Source organism: Artemia franciscana, chromosome 9, assembly GCF_032884065.1.
Source record: "Artemia franciscana chromosome 9, ASM3288406v1, whole genome shotgun sequence".
In the NCBI taxonomy this organism is placed as follows: Eukaryota; Metazoa; Arthropoda; class Branchiopoda; order Anostraca; family Artemiidae; genus Artemia; species Artemia franciscana.
Window position 1 is genome coordinate 12,223,578 of NC_088871.1, and position 21,110 is coordinate 12,244,687.

Genomic DNA, 21,110 nt, shown 5'->3' on the forward strand with positions numbered 1-21,110 from the left:
TCAGAATATATGAATATTGTTTTTTCGATTAAATGGAGCTGAGTTTTCTTTTTAAAGTTAAGAAAAGGATAGTCCCTAAAAATTTGTAGCATACCTGCTTGGAAGATGCTAAAAATTAGCCCAAATGACTTTTCATTCTACCAATTTGGCCGCATCTGGAGTTCACTGTGGGGCTACCCGCTTTGATTGACAAGCTTGCAGATAAAAGGGGCGTAGCTTTCATTGTCTTTTCAGTCAAATTTCACAGTCAAACCATATATTTTCGACAGCTTTCGATGATGGCTAGTCCGCTGGGGCAATTCGCTAGTGAATCCCGGGTCTTTGTGACGATCAACCGACGCTGAGGCTCGTAAAATGATTTTAATGTACCGCATCTTCTTAGACACATTTTTGGTGCTCAAATACGTAAGAAAACACGTAAAAAAGACATTCTTTTCGCAGGGTTTTGGTACTTGTGTCCTGTGCAACTTTATATTTTCAGTCATTTTCTGCACATTCTTTCTGCTCAGAATTCATCTTTTTTGTACCGAAAAAAAATTTTTTAAGACAATTTGACAGCACTGTAAATATTTTTCAGAGTAAAATATTTTTGAGAGTTTATTTGGCAAAGTGGCATCGTAAAAAGTTTCCAAAACAAAATATTCACAACTTTTGTTGACTAAAATTGGTGAATCTTTCTCATTAGCCAGTGATGTAAAAAGTTTTTGGTACAGAATATCCACAATTTAAGAAAATTGGTTTCTGGAACCTTTTTGTAGGGCAGTTCTTGCAATATAGCATAAAGAAGAAAACAATTTTATTTGATAATTTGAATAAGAAGGGTCCAAAATTCCAGAAAGTCTAGAATTTCAGAGTAGCCCCTCCCCTACCCTCCTGCGTGCCTCCCTGATTCAAACACACTTTTGGTATTTTAAACTGCTAAGCATACAAGAAAAAAAAGATCAATTTACTGATATGCCATGGGTAAATGAAGCGACTGTTTCTCGGAGTACTTTTACAATCAGTCAGGGCCTTTTGGATGCCAACAATAGTTAATACGATTTTTATGTGCCTGAAGGCAAGTAAATATTTCCTATACATATTGCACAAACTCGGTAGATTGACTTAAAAAATTACAAATGTCATTCATAGTTTGGAAAGCATACTTTCCAACTATAATTTTTTTATACAACCATACTTTTTTTTATTATTATTATTATTATTATTGTTATGGCTAAGGCTCGAGTTGCAACTTTCAGGGAGTGTGTTTTTAGGGGCTAGGGAAGTGGTCTAAGATTTTCTTGGTTATGAGAAAAGGGGACAAAATACTATTGTTATGGCTGCCGTCCTACAGCCTCTTAGGCTAGTTTTGTAATATTTTGTTCTATGATTGGAAGTAAACTTTTGAAAAACCTGTGCCCCCCATTACTTTGAGTTCAATTGTAATCTGGACACCCCCCCCCCCCTCTTCAACCCGAAAAATTTCCCGCTTATGCTCTGAGTGACTGGATTTTATTTGTCATGCTATTCCAGAGACATGCCAAGCTGGTACGGTGAATTAGACATCAGCATTTTAACCAACTAGAAGGCGCACACTTGTATAGAAAAAAAAAAGTTGTTGTTTATTGTAAAGGCAATTCGTATGCAAATGAGATGAAAACCGGGTCATCTATATGCAAATTCTAATGCCTCTGCTATTATAAAAATTGGCAGCGATATTGCATTCTTGCCAGCATTTAGTGATAGTCTTGTATAGCCGATATTTTTGCTGTGAATCTGGAAATTGTTAATAATAATAATTTTGTAAAAACCTGCTAGGAATAATAATGAAGAGATGTTGTAAAAGCACAAAGAGAGAGAAAACATAAAAATCATCTATACTAAATAAATCGAAAGGGAAAGAAATGAAATTGAATCCAAAAGAAAATAAGCAAAAGGTAGCAGGAGTTGAAAGGAACATCACAAAATAAAGGAACAAAACAATGGTGTAACAGAACCTTATGGATCAGACTGAATGTTATAACGCTATTTGATAATAAGTCCCTCTTGTCCAGAGGTTTGTAACCAGGGGTGGACACAAAATATATGCGGTAGCCGGAGGGTACCAACGAAACTCAGGCTTTCCCATTGGTATTTCTCGCCCCTGTAACTAATGCAATTTTCGACCATTTGGAAGAGGCATGTGTCCCTCTAGAAAGTCAAAGCAAAAACAAAAACGGGAATCAAAAGAAACATCAAGGAGGCACACTCGTGCCTCTATAAAGAGGCGACACACGACAATGTTAAGCGATCTTCGGTTCCAGTGGTCGCAGAGGGATGGGGAGGGATGCATTTCGTAGCCCGAGCTCCAACTAAGAAACCTGCAAAATTTCATCCCCCTCCAACTTTTCCTTCATGGGGAAAATCTGGCCGAAAGTTTCGACCCGTCCACCCCAGCCCCCCTTTAACGTTGTTCGATCGGGCTGAAATTCACAAGTTAAGGTCCCCTAGGGCCCAGGAGCTTATCCGCGAAATTTCAGCTTGATCCGATAACTCCTTCCCTGTTTTCCAGAAACCACGCATAGCCACTTAAAATTCATTTACTTTTTTTTTCTAGACGCCTACAGGTCACATCCGACATCGGATCTGGGTGTACGAAGACTCATTCGATGCGGAATTCTCCGAGTAATTTTCCTGGAAAGTTTCGTAGGAAAATCTTAACCCCCCGAAAGTTTCGACCCTCTAACCCCCCCCCCCCCTTTTAACGTTGTCCGATCGGGCTTATCCGCGAAATTTCAGCTCGATCCGATAACTCCTTCCCTGTTTTCCAGAAACCACGCATTAGCTATTAATTAACGGATTTCTCTCCATAAGAGCCCATGTTAATTTGAAATTTTTAAAATTTATTGAGAAGTTATATTTACACACATGCAAGTTATTAGCTCAGTTGGTAGAGCGTTAGACTTTTAATGCTCGGGTCAAGGGTTCAAGTCCCTTACGGGCGGTTTTTTTTCACAACATCAAAAAAATTTTGATAACACCTGGACAGCTTATCATTTGAGAGATAACAGAATATTAGCTTCTTATGAGCAAAAGAAACATTTCGGTCATTCTATCTATTTTTTTTTCTATTTTATACAATGATTTAAAAGCGGGGGGGGGGATTTCCTCTCCTAATTCCTGTACGAGGAGTACAGGAATTATTAAATTACATCCACCATGGATTGTAGAAAAACGTACAGAAATAATATGAAAAAAACTTCGTTTTCTTAAAGAGTTAAAGAGGCTGCGTCCCAAAGTCGAACCTTAAAACGTACAGGAATTAGAAGGGGCAGTTGGGGGGCTGCCGCCCCCCAAACCCCCAGCTTTTAAAGACTCTTTTGTACAGGTTTTTTGTTTTTTTGCTAACCCCCCGCTCTTGGCTTGGGAAAGGCCCTCTTTTAATTAACGAAACATTGAAATGAATGAATAATGGAATAACTTCGAAAAATGTTAAACACAAGAGGACAGGAGAACCATTGCGCCGAAACTAGTAATTAGTAACAATGAAGTCCCCCCACAAAAAAAACCTGTACAAAAGAGTCTTTAAAAGCTGGGGGTTTGGGGGGCGGCAGCCCCCCAACTGCCTCTTCTAATTCCTGTACGTTTTAAGGTTCGACTTTGGGACGCAGCCTCTTTAACTCTTTAAGAAAACGAAGTTTTTTTCATATTATTCATAGAATAAGGGAGCACAACAAAACAACAGCCAAATCAACACCTATGAATGAGACTTAATTTTATAACGATATCTAATAATTAGCCCTTCTTGTCTGCAACCAGGGGTGGACACAGAATTTATGTTAGGGGGGTACCAAAGAAACATGGTCTTTCTCATTTGTATGTCTTGCCCCGTTAACTAGTTCAACTTTCAACCTTTGGGCAAGGCTTGTGTCCCCTCGCATCCCCCGCTTTGTATGATTAAGAATGGCTTGTCAATGTTCGTAACCACAGAATAACCTAGCATACTTTTAATGTATGAACCTCAATTTCTTTTAATTAAAAAGTGAAAAAAATTGCTCGAAAAGATAGTGGTCGAACGATTTATATTAATTTTTATTGATTAAATTTGACTCTAGTTTTAAATAAAAATTGATGCCAATAACAAAAATGTAGGAAACTGAAAATTAGGAACATTTTTTATGACAAATTTCATGGTACCAGGCTGCAAAAAAAAACTTCCGGCCTTTTACGCTACTAGTCAACCGTCTACCCAAGTTTTTCCCCTAGTATTGTGTGTGTTAAACTTCCTTTTAAAGGAGCCAACAGACGGGTGTTCAGGGATAATATCACTTGGGAAACCATCAGAAATGTTGGTCCTATATCTGACAAATTGAACTTGAAAGGAAAAATGGGTTCTCGGTTCATATAATTAATTCTTAATTATATGAATTGTTCCTAAAATTCATATAATTGAGAAAATAGTAAATACAGGGAGTAGAAGACAACTTAAATCCCTGAAAAATCCCTATCAGACTTTATTCAACAATAAATACTGACAATCTAAGGAGCTTTTTTCAGTTAATGTTTGAAATGGCTTGCCTATTTTTAAGGGGTAAAGCCTAATGGATAAGATAAGAAAAAGGAGAAGAAAGATTCCAAGTGGCACAGGGAAAGCACAATACACCGACATTGGAAGAAAAACTTACATCTTAGCTGTAAACCTATTATTTAATAAATGTTAGCGTTAGGGAACTATCAATTAATGAACGTGTACTTTTCAAGTACCTGCCACCTTTTACTCCTATCGGTAGCCTATTATAAAATTTATAATAATAAAAATTACAAAATTTTCTAGTTCAGAAGTTGTTAGCATTGTTAGCTTTTTTCTTGCTTTGTAGAAATTAAGTGAGTTGGTAGAAGTTGTTTTCAGATATTGTGCGTTAAGAAATTTCGGTATTTCAAAACTATTTACATCTTAAAAAACTTTCAACGTAAGATCACCCGTTTGAAATCGTAATATTCAGTATCACTACACAAGTGAACAGAAATAATACTTGTAAAAGACGTGGTGAAATCAATAGTTTTTTTTTCTTTTTAATGAGGACTGTACACAGAAATTCTTTTTTGGGAGATTCACCAATAATATTCTTGTCAGAAATAATAAAAAAAAATGATAATTTGAATAAGAAGTGCCTAAAAATAAGGAAAACAGGATTTTGGTGAGGGGAAGGTTTCAAGCCCCCCTCCTGTATCCGTCCCTGTTTCTACTGTCTTAAAATTGACAGTGCTTATGCCCCTTTTCTGCTACTTTTTGTTACTTCAGAATTACTATCATTGTATGTTCAGTTGCTATAAACTAAGTTTTTTGGGGAGGAGTGGAAATAAAGCCAATGAACTGAAGTTTTGTTTGTGAGTCAGGATTATATTACGTTCATATTTTCTATCTTTGTACATATTTTTAGAGTAGTAAATTAATAGTACATATTAATTTTCATTAATTTACATATTAACACATATTAATGTAAACTAGTAAGTACTTAAGTACATTATGTACATAAGTAAGATGTTATACATAGCCTAAGCCTAATTAATAAGTACGTATTAATATAAATTAATGTACATATTATTAGAGTAGTTAAAGTAAGTAGAGCAGATATCACGAACAAATTAGGGATGGGGCAAAAGTAAAATATGTCTCTAGTTTCAATTTTGAGTTTAGCAGTCCCCACTCAACTGAGCAAGTACTAGTATCAGTTTGGTTATTTTGTAAGTGATTTTGTTTTTGTTTTAATTAGTGTAAATTTGATTAGCATTAGTATTAAAATGAGTTTTTTCTTTTATTTAACAGACGGCTCAAAAATACATAACAAATAATAATACAATGTAATAATACAAACATCTGTTTCATCAAATGCAAACCTAAATAATTAAAATCACTTATTATTTTTTTTTCATGTCCCAATGCATATCTGCGTTATAGGGACCCCCTTCTCTAAAATTAAACAAACCAAAATCACACCAAGCACTGATACATGCCAACGAAAATTCCTGTAGGCTCTACTAGATTCTTTTCACTCTAGAACCCCCCCCCCCCTTACTACCTTATATTTGTATAGATTATTTTTCATTCAAGAGATCCCCAAAGGCTGTCATCGGCTCCTGTAAACTTTAGAGATCGCAACAGACTAACAATTGGAATGTATTATCCACCATTCACTCAAGTTTAAGCTGTGTAAAAGTCGAGAACAAATCGGTTTCTTCGTTAGTTTCTTTCAGCTTATCGCGAGACAAGACAAAGACAAGTGACAGAATAGATGGGAACTAAATAATTTGGGCTATATATTTCCAAATAAGGGGGGGGGATAAAGTATTTGGTCAATTTGAAGTCAGAAAACAATTTACTTAATAAAATCCAGAATAATTGTACCTAACACATTTTGCATGCAGACCCACTATGCTTAATCCCCCCCCCCCCAATGTGCAAATATATAGCCCATATTTGTTTCTAAAGTAACGAAGAAATCGGGTTGCTCTCGAGGTTTACACATCGTAAACTTGAGTGAGTGGCGTATAATACAGAATAACCGGGATTTTTCATGGAGAGAGAGCCGGATTTCCCGGTAGTACTTAACAACTATTGAAAATTAAATTTAGAAGAACAAAATTTTTTCAACTGAAAGTAAGGAAAAACATCAAAACTTAAAACGAACAGAAACTATTAAGTATATGAAAGGAGTAAACAGGAGTAACTTTAGCGTAAACAGCGAGATCTTAAAGAGGAGGCAACCCCTTTCATATACATAATAATTTCTGCTCGTTTCAAGGTTTGAGGTTGCTCCTTACTTTCAGTTGAAAACTTGTTGTTTTTGTTATTTAATATCTTACAGATAGTATTTGTTATGGAAAACATACGGAACGAGTTTTTTAAAGAAAGTACAGAGTCTCATTAAACCAAAATGAGCAGAAATAAAGTCAAATAATCTTCAAAGTAAAAGCTATGGAGTCTAATAGAAAAAAAAATAATATAAAATGTTCTTGCTATGAAAAAGACTATGGCAATAAAAAATTAACATAAATTAATTTAAAAATATTTTTCTACAAAACAAGTTTGTCAAAGAATAGTAAAAAGCATCGTTAAGCCAAAAATGAGTAGAAATAAATTCAAATAATTTTTCATGCATAAAACTACCACAACTCACCACCAATAAATAAATTAAACCTAAAACGAATCGAAATTGCAATAAATAGCCGATTGAAACTCAAATCAAGCAACAATTAACATAGGTAGGGCTGAAACCCCCACACCTCCTCAAGACCAGAACATAATTTGCACTTTACTGAAAACAAAATACATTTTAAATGCTTTCACTTTTTTGACTTTAATAAATAAAGAAGTATTAAGAATATAAGGGTCGTTTAATTCACAAAAATTCACTTTTGTTTTTTTTCATTTCAATGAATTGCCTTGTTTCACCTTACTTTATTTATCAGTCCCGGGTAAACTTTGCTGAAGTAAGGATGCTGGGACTGTTTAAAAAAAATATATTTTAGTTTTATTGGTCGTATGTTGTTGTAAGTCTTTTTTTCTTATATATATATTTATGTTTTGCGTTGGACTGCCCTTGGACATAGGGCCGAAATGTTTATTCAAATTAGAATACCATTGTCTTACGAAAAGAATTCCCGATTGCTCCTCTTTTTTTTATGTTTATAAACAATTTTTGTTTCATGTTTCACATTTTTCATTCGAATCATTCATAGTGATGGGTTCTCTTGGAGGAGGCACAAGAGTCTCTTTTCTATAAACTATGCATTTATTATAAAAACTCTATGGACAACAGTTTGAAACAAAGACGAGACAAGAACTTGATTGGAGCAAAACAAGAGGGGAACCCACTAAAATACACCAAGAACTAACTTTTATATGCCCCCCCTGAGGTGTCTAGAAAACAGGTCTGCAGAATCCTGTCATTCTACATTCTACTGAAAAATATGCACTAGAATTTTCCATGTCCTACTGCTCTACTTAAAATCCTCATAAACCGATATAAGTAAGAAACAGAGAAGGGAAAAATTATTTAGAATATAAAATCCCTACCGCTTATAATACACTAGGCATGCACCATGTAAAGAGATACTGATATGCTGATTTTGATTTTAAAAAAGAAAAAAATATTGATATTTAGATTTATGGCTACTCAAATATTTGAAAATAGCACATTTTTAATTTTATGACTCAGTTACTCTTTTGTTTCTTAACAGATCTGTATAAACTTGAGTAATCCCCCCGAGCAGAGATTTGGGATGTAGCCCCCTTTCCCTCTGAGTAAGCTTGTGGATACGCCCCTCTTGATAGTTTATACAAATAATCAGTAATGAAATTGAAATGTATAACGATGAAGGTTAAAGATCCTCGTGGGTCATTTCTGATGTCGCTGGCGTCGAATCGACATTAGAGTTGGTAGTTTTTTTTTTTTTTTTTTACAAGAACAAGTTGGCGGTGGGGATGGAACCTCGGTTCCAAGCAGACCTTCAATCCAATGTGCTACAACAAGCTGAAATGCAATGCATGAAATTGTGTTTGACTGACTGGCTGCCTACTTTCAAAAATAATGTACTCGACGTGACCGTGATGTGTCGTGTGGCGAATCCACCAGGAGGTGGTGTTGAATCTTTTAGCTAGTGAAGCTTTTTTTTCGTCCCACTCATATAGTGTCATATCCTGGGGAATACCCAGCTTGAGCCTCCCCCTCCCAAAAAAATAATTCTCCGACTAAGAAAAATAAATATTTGAGACAGTTTGGCAGTGTCCATGCTAGTTAAACGTTTCTTCTTCATTCTTTTGGTACCCCACCCCCTAATAAAAATCATGATATCTCCTTTTACTCATGATTGGTCTCCCCTGCCTCCTATGAGGTAGATATACCTCTGCAAATGTGAGAAATCAGGAGTAATCTGAGAAATAGACATATTAAGAAGTATTTTTGGACAGTCAAGTAATTCTATTATTCTCTAATTGAGACATTAGTTTAAATTAACGCCTTTTTAATCTTGCTTTTCCTGTGTGTATCTATTTCCTTAATTTGATTTGCTTTCAGACGAGAGATGGGGCAATGTATCAAGAAACCCGTGATGTAGTTACTATTAATGAATGGACAGATCGAATCTATCAGAATACGCCGCAAGAGCATATAATTACAAATGTAGTTTCCGGTAGAAAAATGAGAATTCAGAAGTATAATTTCCCAGACACAGGTTAGTTTTTGTTCTAATTCAAGTACTACTCAATAGATCCGACTAAAGTTCCAGTAAAATAGTTTTTTACTAAAACTAAGATTTAACCAATTCAAATTTTAGCCAATCAGATTTTCACGGAATATTTTCATTAAAAAAAAGATATATGAAAAATTTTGATGGCTCAAATTACTGCCAGGAAACTCCCGGTATTAGTAAAATCTAATTGTATATGAACCATAATTTAAAATTAAATAAAAAACAAGTTTTTTCAACTGAAAGTAAGGAGCAACGTAAAAACTTAAAACGAACAGAAATTATTCCGTATATGAAAGGGGCTGCCCCCTACTCAGTACCCTGCTATCTAAGTTAAAGTTTTTAGTACTTTTAAAAAGATTTGTTTCTGTTTCTATTTAAACGATCCTTGTGTTTCAGGAGTCGTTCTTAAAGAATTGGGACAAAAGATCAAACCTTAGCGTAAAGAGTGGGGTATTTAGGAGGGGATAGGCCCTATTATACGCGGAGTAATTTCTGTTCGTTTTTAAGGTTTAACGTAGCTCCTTACTTCTAGTTGAGAAAACTGATAAAAATGTTTTTGGTTTTTTTTCTGATTGTTTTTCAACTAATGCCGAAAAATCCGTCTTCCTCTCCAGGGACAATTTACAACTCCCTCACAAAAAAATCCTCCATTAAAAGTTCATTCCGTGTAAAATTTTCATATCACCCCGGGAAATTACCCCCGGACAATTCGATTCTCGTTGCAAATTCCTCGCAGAAAATTTATTGCGGACGATTCCGCCTGAGAAATTCTCTTTAGCATACTTTCATTTGAAAAAAGACCTGATATTTATTTTGTCTCTGATCTTTTTTCATATCATGCTAGAAATCCCCTCTATGTGGAACATTTTTTCTGTAAATCCCCATCCAATGGAACGTTTCACCCCCAGGAAAATTGCCCCATGGAGACTTTCCCCTGATAATAATTCCCCCACGGAGAATTTCTGCCGTGGAATACCCCCCCCCCCCCCCCCGAGCTAAATCCTCAAAGAGAACTCCAACCCCGCTGAAAATTTCTCCCTTGGAATTCTTCCTGGACATTTTCACATGTAAAATTAAGTCACCAAACAGAAAGTAAGATAAATAAAAAGAATTTTGTATGAATTCTAGGAAATTCTCCCCGTGTAAAATTTCAGGTGGAAAGTTCACCCCTGGAAATTCCCCCAACAATAAACTCTCCCTGTGTAACATCCCCCCGCAGAAAATCAACCCCTCCCTGAAAAATGCCTGTACACTTTCGAGTAATAAATAGGGTACTATATGTAAACATTGGGCAAATCTCATACCTTGAAGCTCTTTACCTGAGAGCTTTGGGAGGTCATGTTATATTATCCCCAAAGACATATTTAGTGGATCTTTCAATTATACTGAACAAAATGGCTATCTGACAATGTTAATCAAATAGCCAGTCGCCCTATTTTAGGCCAATCATCCTTTTTAAAATCGGCTATCACTGTATTTTCCCCAAAGGCTACCTTGGGGAAAATAGGGTGTGGGAGGGGGCTATTTGCTCTCTAGTTTTTGTGGTCACTTAAAAAGGGCACTACAACTTCTTATTTCTATTCAAGATCAGCCCTCTCCTTGTCTTCTAGGACTATTGGTTCGATAAAATCACCCCTGGGAAGAAGAAAAAAGAAAACAAATAAGCACGCATCCGTGATCTTCCTTTGAGCAAAAAAAAAATTAACATTTCTGCAGATGGGACCTTGAAAACTCCACAGTAAAGTTCTCGTATACGCTGAATCTAATGGTTCGATTTTCCATAAGATTCCTTTACGTTTACGGAATGTTCCCGTCTTTTTCTTCAGAAACAGGGCTTAAACTGAATTAATCTTATTTATTTGGAACCAGCATATAAAGACAGTTCTTTTGATATATTTTTTGGTATCAAAATTCTGTTTTTATTTAAGTTTTGGCTACTATCCTGTAAGAAATGAAAAAGGATGAAATTCAGGTCTCAAAGCGAACCAAATCTGCTGGCGCCTTATCCCTCTACGTTCTTTTGTGTCTGTTTAAAGTTTATTATCTTACTTAATCGGAAGTAAAAGTTAATCGTTAAGATACCTTTGTGACTCTTTGGAAAAATTTTCGTTCCTGGGATCCTGCATTTGAAAAGTGAAAGCTGTAGTGGCATTTTGAGATATGCCACTCTCAGTAACTGGCTCTTATTTCTCCTATTCTTTGCATTTGAAGTTTTTATCCCTCGAAAAAATTGAAAAGGAAGATTTTGACATCACTATTTTGACACCACGCTTTCTCCCCCCCCCCCCCCCACAAGAAATCTCTTCACGTACCCTTATTCGGTGGGGAGTAGGGTACAAATGTGAGACAATGACAAGTAGTTACCGGGGAAATTAAAAAAAATTTGCGGTTGGCGAGGAAAGGTGGACTTGACGTTTTTATCTTAAAAATATGAGAAAGAGGCTTTTTAGCGCTACTCTCTTTCTCCTTAGAGAAATCCCCTTAGATATCCGATCCCCAGAAATAAACATGACATTCTGTTTTGGGTGTGTTTGTAGAACTATGAGAAAGGGAAAAATGGGTGAATCATATGGAAAAGGGTCAATTGTAAAAACCATGACACTTCACGGGGGTAAAGGAATTACCCCCCCCCCCCAAAAAAAAGTAATTGGGGAGTGTCTTTCCAAAGTTCACTTATCTCATTAGTAATCTGTCGCTAAAATGTCTCGATGAATATATTACATTTCAATTTAAATACATCTGCATATAACGAATGAAGTACCAATATGTCAAAGTTTATCGTACGAAAATGCGACTCAACTTTCCCTTTAACTTGGAACCACATCCACTCGGTCAAGAAGATATCAAAATTAGAGCAAGAAACTCTTTTCTCAATTTAACCCATCAATACAAAACTTGGGTTGTTTCTTGGAAATAGATTCGAAACAAAAACAGCTTTCTCATTTTCGTAGCAAACTTGAAGTTTTCCATCTCTCGAAATGGCTTTTACTCCCTTAGAAATTCAGTGTTGGAAGTCGCTTGCTCTGGACTTTTATTGCCGCACTGAGATCTAAGGGAAAAAAGGGAAATATGTTGTTCTGCAACTCTCTCTCTCTTGACTGGATAAAATTAAAAGACTATTTGTCATGAACGAGGGAATGTTATGTTGTCAAGTTGGAAAACATTATTAAAATTAAATTGCTTTGAGATTTTGTTGAAACAGGGAGCCTTACAGTAATATCCGGGTAAAATTTTAAATTTTTAGGTATGTAAAAAGTGCTTTGGGGACGATACTTCACAATAATCTTGTCCAATAACATCGAGTCTGCAATATGATACTATACTGATGGAAACACTGACACGGACACTTTATTAATTATAATCTGTCAGTGATAGGGTCAGATTTGAAAAAGATTTGGGGTGTATATAACATTAAGACTATTCTTATTTTTTTTTCTTTTTTTGTTATTTTTTCATTATTTCTATTGTTCAATATACTTTAGAAATTTCAGTTGCAAAATAAAAGTAATTCAGTTATGTACGGAAAATTAGAATAATGTCCTTTTTACAGTGCACCAACCCTTCAATTGTGGGCTTGTAAAGACCCTAACTATCTTAAGATCCTTTTGTTAGTTGTACATACTCCCCCAATGGTGTTATTTAACAAACATTAAGGGGGAATAAAGCGCATTTTTCAAAATAAAGGGAAGAGAAAGCTATATTTGCCATTTTTCAATTTGTCTATAAAAATACCAAAAGGAGGCATTTACCAATGAAAATACAAACAAAAAAGGTATATTTTTCAAATCAAGGGGCAGGGGCAGGAAGAACTAAGAGCTTATCCCCCCCCCCGTCAAATTTATACTGCTGCAATCCCTTAAAAGCTACTTCGACCTCCTTCTTATAGAACTATTCTATGCGTCTTGTTAATCCTACCAATGATACCTCTGATAGTATATGCTTACAGTGATTTGGAGGTGGCTGTGCATACGGATGGCATCCATATAGGACGCGGAGGTTTGACAAGTTATGTAATCGGTTCTACCATATCAAATATAGGCTCAGATTTGGAAAATTTGTGCATGTATCGTATCTGACTATTTTTTGCATGTTTTTATTTTTGATACTTGTACTTGTACTTGTACTTGGGTCACGTTCGAGCCTTGTCCAGGCCCATCGTGGCATCCAGAATTTGCCGACAAGCGTCCCTCCGTCGTTCTCTTTCCAGTGCGACTAGCTCGATCAACTGAATTCATTGTCTATTCCAGCGATGCCCGTTCTTCTTGAAACCTCCCATTGGCTCGAGGTCGGCTCTAACTTTCGATAACCATGTCTTTCTCTGTCCTCCAGGCTTCTTCCTCCAGTGCGTAAGGGGTTGGCATTTCAAGCACTGTTTGCTGGACGAGTCATCCGGTCGGCGCAGTGTATGCCCGAACCACGTAGACGTCTCGCTTTGACAACATCTGAGAAAAGTGGTATATCACCACATCTTCTTCTGATGACATCATTAGAGACGCGGTTAGAGAGACGCAGGCCAAGAATACAGCGTAGACACTTGTGGAGGAAGACGTTCAGGTCATTAGCTTCCCCAGCTCTGAGGGGCCACGTTTCGCAACCATAAAGAAGTACAGAGAGGAGCAATGCTTTATATATCCGGAGATTTGTTCGAAGGGAGATTTCATTTCGTAACCAGAGACACTTCCGAAGCTGAATGAATGCTGCCCAGGCTGCGGAGATGTGGCTTTGTATTTCGTTTAGAGCTTCGCCCTTGGTATTTATTAAGGAACCTAGATATTTGAAATTCTGGACCTCCTCGATTCGGACGCCATTTAACGTGATTGGAGCTTCATCTAGCCCAGAGGTGCGCATTGATTTTGTTTTCGATTGGCTGATCTTTAGTCCGGCAGCAAGGGATCTAGCAGCAATGTCGTCTATCATGAGCTGTGCTTCTGTTACAGACTCAGCCAAGATATCTTCTATTCTTTATTCTAACTTTTTTATTCTACAGCTACGAACTGAAAACGGGTATAATTGGAATTAGGTCTTTTATTTGATTAAATAAAAAACAATTTTTTCAACTGAAAGTAAGAAGCAACATTACAACTTGAAACGAACAGAAAGTATTTGGCATATGAAGGGGCTGCCCCCTACTCAACACCTCATTCTTTACGATAAAGTTTCTTAGTACTTTTAAAATAGCTTCTTATTGTTCTAATTAAAGGACCCTTGTGTTGCGGGAGTCATTCTTAAAGAATTGGGAAAAAAACTCAAACTTTAGCGTAAAGAGCGGGGTTTTGAGGAGCCCCTTCATATACCTAATAATTTCTGTTCGCTTTAAGTTTTAATGTGGGTCCTTACTTTCAGTTGAAAAATTTGTTTTTATGTAGTTTCTGATCTTTTTAAAATAATGTTAGGAGATTTGGCCCCACCTCCACGGAGAAACTCCCTCCCCACAAAAATATCCTCTAGACCAGTGGTTCCCAACCGGTGGTACGCGTACCCCAGGGGGTACGCGAAACCCTCGCAGGGGGTACGCGAAGGTCCCAAAATTAATTTAGTCTACATCTTTAAAACTTGTTTCTGACTCAGTTCCAACATTTCCCTCAAAATCAGATAACATAACCCATTGTACGTAATTTCAGACTCATTTTCAAAACTTTTGCTTTCAGTAACCCGCCAATTTTTCTCCATAGCCGTAAGGTCTCGATGCTAATTTTTCTCCATAGCCGTAAGGTCTTGATTTAAACTCAGCGAGTTCAGTATCTTGTCATCTGTTGAAACACGAAGTTCGTGAATTGTGGTTGCAAACAAAGATGGATAGATTCCTGATCAGGAATAACAAGAAGCCGAATGATGGTACCCAAAACTCTGAACCTGCACCTAAGAAGAAGAAATATGACGAATCATCGGTCAAAGTGCGTCGATATTTGTCAGAATACCTAGGGCTCGGATTTAGTGCGACAAAGTCTGATCCAGTGAATGCACAGTGCGTTCTTTGTGGTCAAGTCTTGGCCAACAGTTCCATGAAACCTGCGCAAATGAACCGGCATCTCAGTACTGTGCACCCTTCTCATGTCGGTAAGCCCATAGAGTTTTTCAAGCGTAAACAAGAAGCATTCGCTAGTAACTGTTTCGAAATTGCAAAAGTGGCATCAGTTTCTTCAAAGGCTCTCCGGGCTTCGTATGCTGTTTCATATTTAGTTGCGAAACAGAAAAAACCGCACACCATCGCCGAATGTCTGATATTACCAGCACTAGTGAAAGTCAGTGAAATAATGTTTGACACGAAAACTGCTACTGCCCTTCAGTCTATACCTGTGTTGAACAATACCATTTCAAGAAGGATAGAAGACATTGCAAGCGATATTGTCATGCAGGTTATTGAGCAAATAAAGTTGACGAAGATGTTTGCGTTACAGCTTGACGAAAGTACGGATGTGTCAGGTGAAGCCCAGGTGATCGTCTTTGTTCGATATCAAGATTGTTCTGACATAAGAGAAAATATTCTGTTTTGTCAAAACCTACAGTCAAGAACAACAGGAGAAGAACTATTCAAGGTGATTGACAAATTCTTCGCAGAAGGGGGCATCTTGTGGGACTGGTGTCTATCAGTTTGCAGTGATGGAGCTGCCGCCCTAACAGGGAAGAATAATGGGCTCATGGCCTGGATAAGGAAGAAAAATCCAAAGGTGAAGTGGTTGCACTGCATCATTCACAGGCAAGCTCTTGCATCGAAAAGGATGAACGCACATCTGCACGAGACCCTCAACGAGGCTGTAAAAGTGATCAACTTCATCAAAGCCCGACCACTGAACTCAAGAATGTTCAAGTTGCTGTGCCAAGAGATGGGTTCAGAACATCAACATTTACTTCTGCACACAGAAGTTCGCTGGTTGACTCGTGGGAAGATTTTAAACAGACTTTTCGAGCTTCGACAAGAACTTCATATGTTTCTTCTGGAGCAAAAATCTGCATTCAGTTCACTTTTTGAAAACCAGGACTGGGTCTGCAGGCTGGCCTATCTTGCGGATATTTTCGACAAACTGAATGACTTGAATCTGTCAATGCAAGGTTTCCGGACGGACGAACTCTCCCTGAATTCGAAGATGTGTGCTTTCATCAAGAAATTGGAGTTCTGGCTTAAAAAGGTTCAAAGAAACAGCGTTAGTGTCTTCCCGACCCTTGACAAGTTTGCGGACGATAGTGAAATTGATAACGTCAACACAATCTGTGATTGTATTCGGGAGCATCTGACAAAGTTGCGGGATGAACTTGTGTCATATTTCCCATCGATTATGAACCAAGATAGAACGCAGGATTGGATCCAAAATCCATTTGTTGAAGACGTGACCTCAAGCTCCGGTCTTAGTGACAAGCTTACAGAGAATCTGATCGAACTTGCCAGTGATCGCGCCTTAGAACTGAAATTCCAAAATGTAACTGTTTCCCAGTTTTGGCTGGAGGTGAAAGGAGAATACAAGGAACTAAGTGAAATCGCCATGTCTGCTTTGTTACCATTCGGATCCACTTACCTTTGTGAAGTGTCATTTTCGGCAATGTCATTGATCAAAACCAAACACAGAAACAGACTGAGTGTACAAAATGACCTTATAATTGCCGTTAGTGACATCGAGCCAAGATTTGATAATATTTTAGCAAAAAAGCAGCCTCAAGTTTCTCATTGATTTTGTACGTACATTTAAGCACCGTCATATTGGACAATAAATCTCGTGTTTTTGAAAATCTGATTTTAGTTAAGAAAAAGGTAAAACAACGATTCTCAAGAAAGGGGTACGCAAACTTTTTGGGCCTTGACTAGGGGTACGCGGACCGAAAAAGGTTGGGAACCACTGCTCTAGACAATTAAATCTGGGTGAAAATTTACCCTGGACAATTAATCTTAACCACTCCACGCGTAAAATTGAAACGGAAAAGAGAAAGCAAGATATATAGAAAGAATTTTGTATTTGAATTCTGGCAAATTCCCGCAATGTATAATTTCCCCTGACAAGTTCACTCCGTGGCCCTCTCCATGGAAAATTCTCCCGTGAAGAAAATAACAGCAGAAAATATGCCCCCCCTCCTTACCCAAAAATATATGCGTGCATCCCAATAACAAGTACTGTGCATAAATAATGGGTAAATCTTATAACTTAAAGATGTTTCCCCTGGGGCTGTGGGGGGGGGGGTCATGTCGTACCCAAAGCCATAATTATCGGGCTTTTCAATTATAATGAACAAAATGGCTATCTCAAAATTTTTATCGGACAATTTTGGGGAAAAGGGGCGAGGAGGGGGCGTTGCTGCCCTCCAGTTTTTGGTCGCTTAGAAAGTGCACTAGAACTTTTAATTTCTGTTCGGGTGAGCCCTCTTCCGATATTCTAGGACCATTGGGTTGACGAGATCACTCCTGGGAAATAGAACAAATGAACACGCATCCGTTCTTCTGGCAAAAAAATACAAATTTCGTATTTTTGCTGATAGGAGCTTGAAACCTTAACTGTGGGGTTTTCTGATACGTTGAATCTGATGGTGTGATTTTCATTAAGATCATTTGACCTTAAGAGGGTGTTCCCCCTTTTTTTAAAAATCAGGAAAATTTTCTCAGGTTTGCAACCTTTGATGAGTAAGACTAAACTTAATGAAATTTATATATTTGAAGTCAGCGTAAAAAAGCTGATTCTTTTGATATATCTATTTGTATAAAAATTTCGTGTTTTAGAGTTTCGGTTACTATTGAGCCGAGTCGCTCCTTGCTTACAGTTTGTTACAACGAACTGTAGTAAGGAGCGACCCGGCTCAATTGTAACCAAAACTCTAAAAAAATGGAATTTTGATACCAATAGCTACATCAAAAGAATCGCATTTTAATGCTGGTTTTAAATATATAAGTTTCATCAAGTTTAGTCTTACCCATCAAAAGTTACGAGCCTGAGAAAATTTGCCTTATTTAAGAAAATAGGGGGAAACATCCCCTAAAAGTCGTAAAATCTTAACAAAAATAACACCATCAGATTCAGCGTATCAGAGAACCCTACTTTAGAAGTTCTAAGCTCCTATCTACAAAAATGTGGAATTTTGTATGTTTTGCCAGAAGACAAATCACGGGTGCGTGTTTATTTGTTCGTTTGTTTTTGTTTTTTTTTTCTTTTTCCCAGGGGTCATCGTATCGACCAAGTGGTCCTAGAATGTCGCAAGAGGGCTCATTCTAACAGAAATGGAAAGTTCTAGTGCCCTTTTTATGTTACCAAAAAAATTTGAGGGCATCTAGGCCCCCTCCCACGCTCATTTTTTCCCCAAAGTCAACGGATGAAAATTTTGAGATAGCCATTTTGTTCAACATAGTCGAAAACCATAAGCCAACGGATCGAAATTCTGAGATAGCCGTTTTATTCAGCGTAGTCGAAAAACCTTATAACTATGTCTTTGGGGACGACTTACTCCCCCACAGTCCCTGTGGGAGGGGCTACAAGTTACAAACTTTGACTAGGGCTTACATATAGTAATGGTTATTGGAAAGTGTACAGGCGTTTTCAGGAGGATTTTTTGGTTGGGGGAGGGGTTGAGAAGAGGGGGATATGCTGGGGAAACTTTCCATCGAGGAATTTGTCATGGGGGAAGAAAATTTCTATGAAGGGAGTGCAGGATTTACTAGCATTATTTAAAAAAAAAACTGATAAAATAAATATAAAAAAGTTTTTTCAGCTGGAAGTAAGGAGCAGCATTAAAACTTAAAACGAACAGAAATTATTACCCATATGAGGGGCTCACCTTCTCCTAATACCTCGCTCTTTAGGCTAAAGTATTTTTAGTAATTTCAACTATTTATTCTAGGGCTTTTGTGATTCAGGGGTCATTCTTAATGAATTGGGACAAAATTTAAGTTTTAGTGTAAAGAGCAAGGTACTGATGAGGGGGCGAACCCCCTCATATATGTAATAAAAACATGAGAATGCAAAAGTTCTTTACGTAAGCTAATTTATAAGTTACGTATATCTTTTACTAATAAAAAGATTCATAAAAATTAAAAGTTTTAGTTGCCTTTTTAATTAGCCAAAAAATCGGAGGGCAACTAGGCTTCCTTCCCCGCTTTTTTTTTTCTCAAAATCATTCGATCAAAATTATGAGAAAGCCATTTAGCCACTCTTCTTTTTAAAACAGTAAAAAACTTTAGCGTAAAGAGCGGGGCGTTGATGAGGAAGAAGCCCCTTTCATATACGAAGTAATTTCTGTTCGTTTTAAGTTTCGTTGAAGAAGTTCAACGAAACTTAACGAAGTTCAACGAAGTTCTGTTCGTTGAAGAAGCCCCGCTTCCTCATCAACGCCCCCCTCTTTACGCTAAAGTTTTTAACTGTTTTAAAAAGAAGAGTTGAGAGAAAGAGTCAAACTTTAGCGTAAAGAGCGGGGCGTTGATGAGGAAGAAGCCTCTTTCATATACGAAGTAATTTCTGTTCGTTTTAAGTTTTAATGTCGCTCCTTACTTTCATTTAAAAAAAAAAATTTATCCTAAAGTACCAATGACAGCGAAGATGAAATCTGTTTGCTTGAATCGTTTATGTGGAAAAAATGCCAAACTATATGTATCTTAAAAAATTGGGGAAATTCGGGAATTTGATTTTAGATATAGAATACCTCCATGTGCACTTGCGCAGTTTTTGGTTGTATTGGGTGCTAAATTAAAAAAGGAAACGGTAGTGATAAATCAGCAAAAAGTAGGTCACATATGGCATGGCATAGCTTAAGCAGGGGAAGCTTTTCTTTGAGGGTGGTGCTGTCTTTGGAAATCAACGAATTGCTAAAGATTGAATTTTGGCGGACAAACAGCCTTGTCAAATTTAACTGATTAGCCATTATTTATTTGTTTTTGCTTTTCAACATGGCAACATTCACGACAATGTGATGTTGCCCTAAGAACCAAATAATTTCCAAAAAATCAGAACAAAAACTATAGAAAATCGTGGCTCAATTAAAAGATATGCATGCAACTCAATCTTCTCAACCCCCTTTCCTCCAATTTAAGCCGTGTTTAACTCGACCCCCATGCAACTCGACTCCATTCAACCTAACCTAACCTGTTTTCAGGATTGAATTGAATTGGGGTTCAGTTAAATGGGTTTCGTTGAGTTGAACGAAGACTGAGTCAAATGGCTTGAGTTGATGAAGTTGAATTAAACGGGTGTGGAGTTACATGGTAACCCAATCAAGACTAAATAATTTTGAAAGAACCAAAAGAAAATCAAAGAAAATCACGGGTTTAAATAATATACCTAAATAAATGAATAGACCTAAGATGCGTCAAGGGTGCAAAAATGGTTGTACCTTTTATATCCTTGGGTGTGGAACTAAATTATTTCCATTTTATATATGCGAGATCTTTTTATTTCAGTAATATGGAACCCATGGGTTGACAAAGCACGTGAGATTGCGGATTTTGGTGATGACGAATTTCCCAACATGATTTGTGTGGAGGCTGGTCATGTGTCAACTCCAGTTATTTTGCTCCCTGGCACTGCATTTGAGGCATCTCAAATTCTTCAAGTAATGTAGGTCCAAGGAAGATTTGTTTTTTAGCCCGGTGAAAGTCCTTGCCGCTAAAGCTCCTTAAAATTTGACGGAGGCGGGTTTTGAAGTATACGATTTTTAATGTAGTTTATAGGAAATGTTTTATCTGTTTTAGTTGCACTTTTTTTAAAGTTGTACTTTTATTGTACTCAATCTTGATGTAATGTATGTTATGTGGTGCACGATATTTGACTGTTGTATTGATATTTATTCGATAATTAATACGTGATATTCGATATTCAGTAATTCTTAGTAGATTTCAAAATGAATTTTATTGAAATGAAAATGTCATAATAAAAACTATTTGGACTAAAATTAATTAGGAACGCGATTGAATTAATTATTACTTAATGTGAATC

General features: G+C 37.0%; 1 protein-coding gene across 1 annotated transcript in view; it reads left to right on the top strand.

The window, feature by feature from the left end:
- LOC136031005 (uncharacterized) overlaps positions 1–20,953 on the top strand; it is a 62,397-nt gene extending 41,444 nt beyond the window's left edge. Inside the window, exons 3-4 of the mRNA XM_065710168.1 lie at positions 9,036–9,192; positions 20,576–20,953. Of these exons, the coding sequence (XP_065566240.1) occupies positions 9,036–9,192; positions 20,576–20,736 (318 nt within the window). The 3' untranslated portion in view covers positions 20,737–20,953. The remainder of the gene's footprint in view (positions 1–9,035; positions 9,193–20,575) is intronic.
- Positions 20,954–21,110: the final 157 nt, after the last annotated feature.